The sequence below is a fragment of the Salmo trutta genome, chromosome 12 (genome assembly GCF_901001165.1).
Source record: "Salmo trutta chromosome 12, fSalTru1.1, whole genome shotgun sequence".
Lineage (NCBI taxonomy): Eukaryota > Metazoa > Chordata > Actinopteri > Salmoniformes > Salmonidae > Salmo > Salmo trutta.
In genome coordinates, this window is record NC_042968.1 from 8,997,621 (window position 1) to 9,010,142 (window position 12,522).

The 12,522-nt window shown below is 43.3% G+C and overlaps 1 protein-coding gene across 11 annotated transcripts in view; it reads right to left on the reverse strand.

The window, feature by feature from the left end:
- Window positions 1-927: 927 nt before the first annotated feature.
- Window positions 928-12,522, reverse strand: part of LOC115202875 (diacylglycerol kinase zeta) — a 131,730-nt gene continuing 120,135 nt past the window's right edge. For all 11 annotated transcript variants that reach the window (XM_029767015.1, XM_029767013.1, XM_029767017.1 and 8 more), the window contains 6 exons: window positions 9,881-9,915; window positions 8,683-8,732; window positions 7,921-8,041; window positions 7,436-7,472; window positions 7,239-7,338; window positions 928-2,760 (listed from right to left, as the gene is read on the reverse strand). In XM_029767015.1, coding sequence (XP_029622875.1) covers window positions 2,644-2,760; window positions 7,239-7,338; window positions 7,436-7,472; window positions 7,921-8,041; window positions 8,683-8,732; window positions 9,881-9,915 — 460 coding nt within the window. In that variant the 3' untranslated portion in view covers window positions 928-2,643. The remainder of the gene's footprint in view (window positions 2,761-7,238; window positions 7,339-7,435; window positions 7,473-7,920; window positions 8,042-8,682; window positions 8,733-9,880; window positions 9,916-12,522) is intronic.

Below are 12,522 nucleotides of genomic sequence, written 5' to 3' on the forward strand. Positions count from 1 at the left end.
CTTGAACCCGATCAAACATATCTGGAGAGACCTAAAAATACCTGTGCAGCGACATTCCCAATCCAACCTGACAGAGCTTGAGAGGATCTGCAGAGAAGAATGGGAGAAACTCCCCAAATACAGGTGTGCCAAGCTTGTAGCGTCATACCCAAGAAGACTCGAGGCTGTAATCGTTGCAAAAGGTGCTTCAACAAAGTACTGAGTAAAGGGTCTAAATAGTACTTTTTTATTTTTAATAAATTTGCAAAAATGTCTAAACCCCTGTTTTTACTTTGTCATTATGGTGCATTGTGTGTAGATTGATGAGGGAATGTTAATATACATCCAAATTATACAAATGCAAAGGCATTTCCTACATCTCCATGTCAGTCTCTGAACAGGAGGATATATGTTACAGTACCTATTCAAATATGCACCTCTTTCAGAATGCAGTATAATCATAAACGCCTCAAATGACGATATCTAATCTTCTCAGCGTCAAGGCTAACATATTTCAACTATAGTGAAGTCAACTAAAAGGGGGCCTACTGTCTTCATTATTGAAAATGCTGACAATCAATGTGACCATGAAACAAAATGGTGCAGCTTGAGGCTATGTGGCGGAAAGTGATGCGGGCGCTGGAGATGGGGGTGTGAGCAGGCGGGTCTGGGCAGGCGTGAAGTTGTGGATGTTTGTGTGCGTCTTAATTGTCGTTTGTGTGCGTCTGTATGTTGTCGTTTGTATGTTTTCTATTGTTAAAAATGTAATAAAAAATAAATAAAATGTGGACCCCCAAAATATTCAGTGAGAACATATGATTATGTATGAAGCGTAATAACTGATGTAGAACTACACAATTCATTTACTTTTCATCATCAAATCAAAAATACGTTATTTTCAGTCTGGCATTAGAAACACTCGAGGCCTTTCGTTGACAACACATTTCCTGTCACAGAAACTGATTCAGTGCTACATTTATTCATGTATCTGGCCATAATAGAGAACAGCAATTATTTACAATGAAATGCATCTTAGTTGGCATTATGGGTTGTTTGAAGGTCAAAACTATAAACTTCTGACAACAAACACAATCAAGTAAAAATGTGTATATGAAAGTGTACCTTGTTAATGTGTTTACGAGTATGTTTTACAAGGATGTTTAGTGATTAAATAATAAGAGAAAACATCCAGAGAAACAACTCATTTCAAAATACAGTAGATCCACAGTTACTGTGGTGCTACATTAAACTAGTTATACTGTAGGATAGCTTTTGGAATGAGACTAATTCCTTCCCCTCACTCTCTACACAATATAACATGAACACCATTTCAATTAATCACAGGTCTTTATAACTTATGTTGAATTATATTGCTGGTTTAAATGGCCAGTCATATTTTAACAGATTATAACTATGGAAAATAAATAGCAACCACAAATTATTGGTTTGTATGAAGACAAATTATTATTTTTGTATGTAAAAAAAACAACATCCACCCTGTAAATTTACAACTCAAACCTTCGGAACATGTTTGAGTTTGCTGAACATAAAGCAGTTAAATGTTACAAATCTGTAAAAAATGTTGAGGTGAATAAATACGCCTTTGACTTCTGTAACAACATGAGAGAAGAAATGCTTTGTAGTTCTGAAACTAATACATATCAAATGCACATTTTTATAGTAAATAATGACCAAACACAAAACATTTTGAAATTTATAGTATGTACAAATTATATAAACATCAATCTGCTTAAAAATGCAATAAAAATACACAATGACTTAATTAAGTACATTAAATACAAACTAATCAGCCAACAAAATAAGAAAATCAAGGCAATTGGAGCTGCAGTGCATAAACTGCTTTAACACAGAGTTACTACGATAAGTGTACAGTACCAAATATCCTTATTAAAACTAAGAAATAAAATAAATTTGCCAAGTGATCATAAAGTAGAACAATATTGATTTACTCAATTCAATTTGTTTGGTGATGAGAAAAGTATTACGTGTAAAATTCCCCACTTTTGTGGATAGTTTGATACCATCACACTGCATTATGGGTGGACAAATCAGTCAACAAATTATAATACTGTACAACAAACAAATAAAACCGTAATCAAAATAATGTCATTTTTGGTAGCCTTAAAGACAGCTGGCCTACAGATCAGAGTGTTCATACCCTTTTGAAATCTACTGAGTCATTGTGATCCGTACAGTTGAAACGCTCATGCTGCTTTCATAGACACAGAGAGATACAGCTCCTTCGGAGAGTATAACAATACAATTACCTAGACATTCAATTACCCTAGCTCCTGTCCTAAAACCCTGGAGCAAAATTCAACATTCAGTCTAGGTGGATCGCAAGTGCAACACAACCTGGGAAAAAAATGTAACAGAAGAGCCATTTCTTCCAAGCGTTCCGACACAAAACAGCTTTTTTTTTGGCAGTGCAATAATCAAGTCCACTGGTCACAAGCATCTCACATGGTGGACCTTAAGAGTCTCTCATCTAGTAGGATTCCAACCAACTCCCTAGCAGGAGAATACAACACTGGCTATCTTTTAACCATCTTCTCTGGTGAGTTTCCTCTTTTAGCTAAAGTAGTTTTGGCACAGGGTTAGGTGATAGGGAAGTGGTGCTGGAGGTCAGGGAGCAGAGGGAGGTCACACAGCTGTCTCCTGGTCCTCTCTCTGGATCATCTGGTAGTGCTGCCGGTTCTCCAAGTAGGCAGCCAGCTCTGCATCCTTGGCCTTCTCTGCACGATGCTTTGGTGTGTCACCCTGCAGCATAAGAGAGGCAATTTGCTCAACATAAAAGACTGCACTGAAGAACCCAACTTTAATTAAGGCAGCATCTATTTCTCCTGAGGTCTGAACATTAAGCCGCAGAGTCAAAGACCAGTCTGGAAGTATTTTTGAGACGTACGAATCATTTGCATTCAGATTTCATCATGGTTTAGATGTAATATTTCCAGTTATCAACAGTGAATATGCACCAAATGTTTGTTTGTCTGTGTGCAAAAGCAAATATAGAATGTTTTTAGACTCAAAGGTTTTCTGATTCATCCAAGAGCTACAGTACCATTTTTTTAATGTTTCAATTAACCTTTATTTAACTAGCCAAGTCAGTTAAGAACAAATTCTTATTTACAATGACGGCCAACTGTGCACCGCCCTATGGGACTCCCAATCACGGCCGGATGTGATACAGCCCAGGATCGAACCAGGGTCTATAGTGACGCCTCTAGCACTGAAATGCAGTGCCTTAGACCGCTGTGCCACTCGGGAGCTATCTAAGAAATAGCTTCACAAAACCCAATTATTTCTCATTTCTTGTTTTTTTGAAGTGCAGAGCCCAAAAAAACTCAAGCGAGAGAGAAGAGAACATGGCAAGATGTTGAGATAAAAAGACAGGAAAAGTCATTGCTAAGATATGCTGATGTCTCAAGGCCAAGAGTGAATGTATTGTGAGTGAGAAAGACCGACAGGCAGAAAGGGTGGGAGGATGAAGAGATGGCGGAGAGGAAAGAAAGCCAGGCTGAACTGCATCCCAAGGCCACAGGGTATGAATCAGACTTGTCCCAAATCCTGCAAGATTACATTTTTCATCATGACAGACAGACACACAGACACACAGACACACAGACAGACAGACAGACAGACAGACAGACAGACAGACAGACAGACAGACAGACAGACAGACAGACAGACAGACAGACAGACAGACAGACAGACAGACAGAGCTGAGTGTCATGGGCTACAGTACTAGAATAGTGACACCTCAAGCATTCTGTCAGTTGCTTATGAGAGAGACTACATTGCAGACACACCACGTGCAGTGAGAGTTTGGATAGGAAAATTCTTCAAGCCTTGACATGAAAATCAAGACATCTTAAATGTGGTAGTCTGAGCCTTCCAGGACAGAAATCTGAGATAAAAACCAGCTGTGGGGTCTTCAGAAGGAGGATCTTGTGAAATACTGTAGTAAAAAAATGAAAGCCTTGTGTTCCAACTGCCTTCCACACACTGTCGACAGTAGCTTAAACAAATGTATCCATTTGGCAATCTCTGCATGAGAGGGTAAACACATAAGATATTTTATGGTGGAGCCACTTGGAGGTAAGTACTTTAATTGACTTTGCAGGCATCTGGCTAGTTTGGTTCAGAGGGGACGTGTAGGGCACCGCTGTAATGCTCCCCCACCCGGTGTACAATTAGCGTGTCATAAGAAAGACAAGCTAATTTTCCTTCTGGATGATGATTAGGCCACTCTATACCCACCACTTATCCATTTTACATTTGAGTAATTTAGCAGATGCTCTTATCCAGAGTGACTTACCCCCTCTTAAGATGCCACTGGAGAACAAGGCTGACGTTTTACGTATTCCTAACCAATTGTGTTTTTTTGTTAGTTTCTTTGCGTTGCTGCCTTCAGGGCGGGCTGCCTTCTGAGAATTCATAGGCGATCGAATAAACCCCTCACTTCCTTCCATTCTGCTAGCAAACGTGCAATCTTTGGAAAATAAAATCGACGACCCATGCGGAAGATTAAACTACCAACGGGACATTCAAAACTATAATGTCTTATGCTTCACAGAGACGACATTGTCAACATACAGCTGTACAGTTATATGCTGTACTGGCAGGACAGAACAGCGGCATCTGGTAAGCTGGTGAACAACAGCTGGTGCACGATATCTAAGGAAGTCTCGAGGTTTTGCTCACCTGAGGTAGAGTATCTCATGACAAGTTGTAGACCACACTATCTATCCTAAAGAATTTTCTTCTGTATTTTTCGTAGCTGTCTACATACCACCACAGACTGATGCTGGCACAAAGACTGCACTGAATGAGCTGTATTCCGCCATAAGCAAACAGGAAAACGCTCACCCAGAGGCGGTGCTCCTAGTAGCCGGGGACTTTAATGCAGGGAAACTTAAATCCATCTTACCAAATTTCTATCAGCATGTTAAATGTGCAACCAGAGGGAAAAGAAACTCTGCACCACCTTTACTCCACACACAGAGACACGTACAAAGCTCTCCCTCACCCTCCATTTGGCAGATCTGACCATAAATCTATCCTCCCGATTCCTGCTTACAAGCTAAAACTAAAGCAGGAAGCACCAGTGACTCGATCAATAAAAAAGTGGTCAGATGAAGCAGATGCTAAGCTACAGGACTGTTTTTCTAGCACAGACTGGAATATATTCTGGCATTCCTCCGATGGCATTAAGGAGTACACCACATCAGTCATTGACTACAAAGGGAAGCACAGCCGAGAGCTGCCCAAGTGACACGAGCCTACCAGACGAGCTAAACTATTTCTATGCTCGCTTCGAGGCTGTTCCGGAAGACTGTGTGATCATGCACTCCGCAGCCGATGTGAGTAAGAGCTTTAAACAGGTCAACATTCACAAGACGGATTACCAGGACGTGTGCTCCGGGATGCGCTGACCAACTGGCAGGTGTCTTCACTGACATTTTCAACCTCTCCCTATCCGAGTCTGTAATACCAACATGTTTCAAGCAGATACTCATAGTCCCTGTGCCCAAGAACACGAAGGTAACCTGCCAAAATGACTACAGACCCGTAGCACTCACGTCTGTAGCCATGAAGTGCTTTGAAAGGCTGGTCATGGCTCACATCAACACCATTATCCCAGAAAGCCTAGACCCACTCCAATTTGCATACCGCCCCAACAGATCCACAGATGATGCAATCTATATTACGCTGCCCTTTCCCACCTGGACAAAAGGAACACCTATGTGAGAATGCTGTTCATTGACTACAGCTCAGCGTTCAACACCATAGTGCCCTCAAAGCTCATCAATAAGCTAAGGACCCTGGGACTAAACACTTCCCTCTGCAACTGGATCCTGGACTTCCTGACCGGCCGCCCCCAGGTGGTAAGGGTAGGTAACAACACATCCGTCACGCTGATCCTCAACACAGGGGCCCCTCAGGGGTGCGTGCTCAGTCCCCTCCTGTACTCCCTGTTCACTCATGACTGCACGGCCAGGCACGACTCCAACACCATCATTACGTTTGCTGATGACACAACAGTGGTAGGTCTGATCACCGACAACGACGAGACGTCCTATAGGGAGGAGGTCAGAGACCTGGCCGTGTGGTGCCAGGACAACAACCTCTCCCTCAACGTGATCAAGACAAAGGAGATGACTGTGGACCACAGGAAAAAGAGGACCGAGCACATCCCCATTCTCATCGACGGGGCTGTAGTGAAGCAGGTTGAGAGCTTCAAGTTCCTTGGTATTCACATCACCAAACTAACATGGTCCAAGCACACCAAGACAATTGTGAAGAGGGCACAACAAAACCTATTCGCCCTCAGGAGACTGAAAAGATTTGGCATGGGTCCTCAGATCCTCAAAAGGTTCTACAGCTGCACCATCGAGAGTATCCTGACTGGTTGTATCACTGCCTGGTATGGCAACTGCTCGTCATCTTACCAAGGCACTACAGAGGGTAGTGCGTACGGCCACGGTATATCACTGGGGCCAAGCTTCCTGCCATCCAGGACCTCTACACCAGGCGGTGTCAGAGGAAGGCCCTAAAAATTGTCAAAGACTCCAGCCACCCTAGTCAGACTATTCTCTCTGCTACCGCACGGCAAGCGGTACCGGAGCACCAAGTCTAGGTCCAAGAGGCTTCTAAATGGCTTCTAAACAGCTTCAACCCCCAAGCCATAAGACTCCTGAACATCTAATCAAATGGCTACCCAGGCTATTTGCATGGCCCCCTTTACACTGCTGTTACTCTCTGTTATCATCTATGCAGCCACTTTAATAACTCTACCTACAGTACATGTACATATTACCTCAACTAACCGGTGCCCCCGCACATTGAATCTGTACCGGTACCCCCTGTGTATAGTCTCGCTATTGTTATTTTACTGCTGCTCTTTAATTACTTGTTACTTTTATTTTAAATTCTTACTCATATTTTTTTAAACTGCATTGTTGGTTAGGGGGTCGTAAGTAAGCATGTGACTAGTAAAATGTGATTTGATTTGAAGAGCAATTAGGGTTAAGTGCCTTTCTCAAGGGCACAGCGGCATATTTTTCACCTAGTCGGTCGGGGATTCGAACCAGCGACCTTTGGGACCCAACGAGCTTAACCGCTAGGCTACCTGCCGCCCTATAAAACACTTCTCAGGGGTAGCCTATGCATCAACTTGGTTTCTTTTGGCCAAATAAAGAGTCAAGCGATGAGGGAAGAGGGAGCGTTGCTCTCACCTGTAAGTCTGTCTTCATGAGGGATGCCCCTGCCTCTACCAGGTAGTGACAGATAGTCCTCTGACACAGTGACGCTGCTTTGTGCAACACTGTCTCCCCACTGAGACAGAGAGAGAGAGAGAGAGAGACTTTTAACTAGATACATCACACAGAATGTGTGTTAAATGAACATTTCAAAATCCATGTCTTAAACTTACTTTTCTTTTTCTGTTACATCCAGGATATCTGTGGGTGCTGTTTTTTGGGAGGGGGCAGGGGAAAAAAAGACATTTCAAAGCATGTCCCTAAACCAATTACAATGCTCCAAGATACTACTTTTATAGAGTAGTAAAAAGCTGGTGTAGGAGGACTTTGACAAATATTGGAATGTATCATTCGTTGTTGAGCAAGAAAGACTCCATACACGACAACAAGCGCACACAGAGTGAGATGTCCCTGCGCTGTGGCTCGTCTTAAACAATGTTCATGACCCTGAAATATATGGCGTTCCACACCTGGGACATTATTCTACTATCACAAAACATAGAGCATACTGTGCTGGGTTAACTTCTGATACATAGTTCATATTTGAGGATCACAGACTCACTTTGGGAAATCCCACAGAATTATTCAGTATTGTGAGGGGGATGTCCTACCTACAGACTTAAATAGAACACATAAATGTGTATTGCCTTGTCCCTACCATTGTCCAGGATGTATTTGACAGTCTCCTTGCTACCAGTGTCCACGGCATAGTGGAGCAGGGTGCATCCTGGGGGGTCCTGCACTGACAGGTCAGCTCCCAGCTTGTGCAGCTCCTTCAGCTGGGAGAAAAGGGCACATGGTTATGACTGGAGGAGTGGGGAAAGTGACTGCATGTCCTGAGGAATGGGGGAATAGACTGCATTTTTATTCATTGCCGACCAGAGAAAGGCTTACCCTGAGGTAAAGTCATGACAGAAGTGATCATCATTCCCTTGTTGAATGTATCAATTAGTGAGCCTACATTCACTATACAGTATGTATACCTACAGTACCAGTCAATAGTTTGGACACACCTATTCATTCAAGGGTTTTTCTTATTTCTTATTTTTTTACTATTTTCTACATTGTAGAATAATAGTGAAGACATCAAAACTACGAAATAACACATATGGAATTATGTAGAAACTAAAAAAAAGTGTCCAACAAATCAAAATATATTTTATATTTGAGATTTCTTCAAAGTAGCCACCCTTTGCCTTGATGACAGCTTTGCACACTCTTGGCATTCACTCAGCCAGTATCACTTTTTTGGTTACTACATGATTCCATATATGTGACATTTCATAGTTTTGATGTCTTCACCAATGTAAAAAATAGTAAAAATAAAGAAAAACCCTTGAATGAGTAGGTGTGTCCAAACGTTTGAATGGTACTGTATATGCAGTGTGCACATCCATTGGCCACTCTGGCTCCCACTCACCTTCAGATGGTCTTTGCGCTTCACACATTCAATCAACACTTCCGGTGATACTGTAAGAAGGTAAAGATATCAGAGGAGGCTGTAGATTCAGTAGTCATAACAATATCAGACCATAATACATGACAGTGTCCTTTGGGGAAAGATCTGAGTAGTGTGCCAGTGTTCCTGAATAGCTCTTTATGGGGCACGTGTTTGTTTGGTTTTAGTACTATATGTCTTATGTAAGACTAACAGTCTTGGGAAAGGAGCCTCAAACTGAATTGATGAGCAAAAACATTGTCAATCTATTTACTCAGCTGACATGGACAGTAACGAGAGCAAGATGCATGTTGCTGCCTTCAGTAGAGACCCAGTGTATAAACGCTGGATCACGAAACGTTTTAAATTAACACGGATAATCACATTAGCGCCTGTTGAGTTCTTGGGTTCAGTCTCAATATGGCAAATCCTTGTTCAAAGCACCAAAATGCCCTTTGTAGATTATTTACCCTAATCCACCCATCTGCATGTTTTCCGTCGAGGCAGGAAAACAGTCAACTCAAAATTCCCCACAGCATTCTCACAAATCTCAGTTAGCCAGCTCCGCGAGTCAAACAGTTGCTACCATGACGTCTGCGTCTGAAGATACAGTACGCTCTAGAATCCTGCTGTCAGAGCTGAACAACCATAATTAGAATGGGGCTGCTATTGGAAATTTTGTTTCTTGTCCTTTAGAAAACAACAACTCGAGAGATGCCAAGTCAGGTCTCGAGAATATATTCTGACTGGGCTCACGCCAGAATCCTCGTGAGGGATGGACTTAAATGCTAATGTGTTTACTGTGAATTTTAATAATCCTTCCCCGCAGCACTCTAGTTCAAATGCTGTGAAATGCATATCTTAAGTGCCAATAATCTTTTTGGGGGGTAAAACCCTTCGCATGATGGCAGGTGAACTTCCGGGGGCTTGTTTAAGCAGGGCCACAAACGCTAAGACATTTTTTAGCCACCTCTTGAATCCAGCTCAAAAAAGCACCAGGCTCTTATCGTTCGACATTATTCATAGTGAGACTTCATTCTGACAGGAATTAGCTGGCGGTGGATATCAGTTTCTTAAACCTTGATTGTGGGCACCGATTTACCCACATTCACTTGCTGCCAAATTCACGGGGTCAATTTATAATCACCTAGTGCAACAATTCAAAGTGTGTTTGTTTTACCTTTGTCTGTATTGCACAGTGTATTCTTCTCCGACCTGGGGGAGATAGAGAGCAAGACACGATTAAAGCAATACGAAACAAACAGTTCACTTATCTGTCTACAAAACAAAACGCATACAAAGCCCACCTCTCTGCACCCCTTGGGTTTTCAGAGCAAACATCCATGATAGGAGCAAAAACTAAAACAAACCAAATCCCCAAAACAAAATGTCCCAAAAAAAGACTTGCTTCGGTTGCATGGTTTTGGTTCAGATGAGAGGTGGTGTGGTTAATCAAGTCCCTTGATTTGCTCTGCTTTTCCAGGCGTCCCTTGCCTGCCAACTAGCCCAAGGTAAAATATTCTAATACGTGTGTTTGCAGCCAAAAGAGCTCCCCCTCCTTCCCTCTCCTCCATTCTGATTCAGCCAAACACACACACACACAGAGCCGAGTCAGTAGGGCAGTGTGATTGGACAGAGAGGCAGCTTTTGGGCCTCCCTGCTGTCACTCCAGGTTATGTTACTGTCTGATCCTGGCTGGGCTGTCTGTTTGCCAGAAGCCAAATCCCCCACACACTAATCCACTGAGAACTGACACAAGGCTAACATCAAAACGCACACAGGCAGGAACAGTGTAGCTGAGACTGACCGTCTGAGGAGCAGGCCCTGAACTGACCAGACAGATTATCCTACTGACTGGTCAACCCCACCTTTCTCAGGCTGGCCTAAAGACTGGCTCTTCATCTTTGTTATTAGCACAGAGCAGAAGGGGTAAACAATAATGGGTATGAAAGGTGTGAATATATAAAGAACAGAGGGTCAGAGACCATTGTATTAAGTGAGAATAAAAAACACCTGCCTGAATAGATACTATAATAGTCATCTACCAAATCAAAGCAAACTTTAAATTTGTCACATGCGCCGAATACAACATGTGTAGACCTTACCGTGAAATGCGTACTTACAAGCCCCTTAACCAACAGTGCAATTCAAGAAAGAGTTAAGAAAATATTGACCAAATAAACTAAAGTAAAAAATTATAAAAAGCAACACAATAAAATAACAATAACGAAGCTATATACGGGGGGGTACCGGTACCGAGTCAATGTGCGGGGATACAAGTTAGTTGAGGTAATTTGTACATGTAGGTAGGGGTGAAGTGACTATGCATAGACAATAAACAGCAAGTAGCAGCAGTGTAAAAAACTAATGGGGGGAGGGGTGGAGGGTGTCAATGTAAATAATCCGTTGGCCATTTGATTAATTGTTCAGCAGTCTTATGGCTTGGGGGTAGAAGCTGTTAAGGAGCCTTTTGGTCCTAGACTTGGCGCTCCGGTACCAGTAGCAGAGAAAACAGTCTATGACTTGGGTAACTGGAGTCTGACAATTTTTTGGGCTTTCCTCTGACACCGCCTAGTATAGAGGTCCTGGATGGCAGGAAGCTTGGCCCCAGTGATGTACTGGTCCGTACACACTACCCTCTGTAGCGACTTACGGTAAGATGACGAGCAGTTACCATACGAAGCGTTGATGCAACCGGTCAGGATGCTCTCGAAAGTGCAGCTGCAGAACTTTTTGTGGATCTGGGGACCCATGCCAAATCTTTTCAGTCTCCTGAGGGAGAAAAGGTGTTGTTGTGCCCTCTTCACAACTGTCTTGGTGTGTTTGGACCATGATAGTTCGTTGGTGATGTGGACACCAAGGAACTTGAAACTCTCGACCCGCTCCACTACAGCCCCGTCGATGTTAATGGAGGCCTGTTCGGCCTGCCTTTTCCCGTAGTCCATGATCAGCTCCTTTGTCTTGCTCACAATGAGGGAGAGGTTGTTGTTCTGGCACCACACTGCCAGGTCTCTGAAGGCCAACTCATCGTTGTCGGTGATCAGGCCTACCACTGTTGTATCGTCGGCAAACTTAATGATGGTGTTGGAGTCATGTTTGGCCATGCAGTCGTGGGTGAACAGGGAGTACAGGAGGACTAAGCACACACCCCTGAGGGGCTCCAGTGTTGAGTATCAGTGCAGCAGACGTGTTGTTGCCTACCCTTACCACCTGGAGGCAGCCCGTCAGGAAGTCCAGGATCCAGTTGCAGAGGGAGGTGTTTAGCCCCAGAGTCCTTAGCTTAGTGAACAAGCTTTGTGGCCACTATGGTGTTGAACGCTGAGCTGTAGTCAATGAACAGCATTCTCACATAGGCGTTCCTTTTGTCCAGGTGGGAAAGGGCAGTGTGGAGTGTGATTGAGATTGTGTCATCTGTGGATCTGTTGGGGCAGTATGTGAATTGGAGTGGGTCTAGGGTATCCGAGAGGATGCTGTTGATGTGAGCCATGACCAGCCTTTCATAGCACTTCATGGCTACCAATGTGAGTGCTACGGGGCGGTAATCATTTAGGCAGGTTACCTTTGCTTCCTTGGGCACAGGGACTATGGTGGTCTGCTTGAAACATGTAGGCATTACAGACTCGGTCAGGGAGAGGTTGAAAATGTCAGTGAAGACACTTGCCAGTTGGTCCGCGCATGCTTTGAGTACACGTCCTGGTAATCTGTCTGGCCCAGCCGCTTTGTGAATGTTGACCTGTTTAAAGGTCTTACTCACATCGGCAACATAGAGCGTTATTACACAGTCATCCAGAACAGCTGGTGCTCTCATGCATGCTTCAGTGT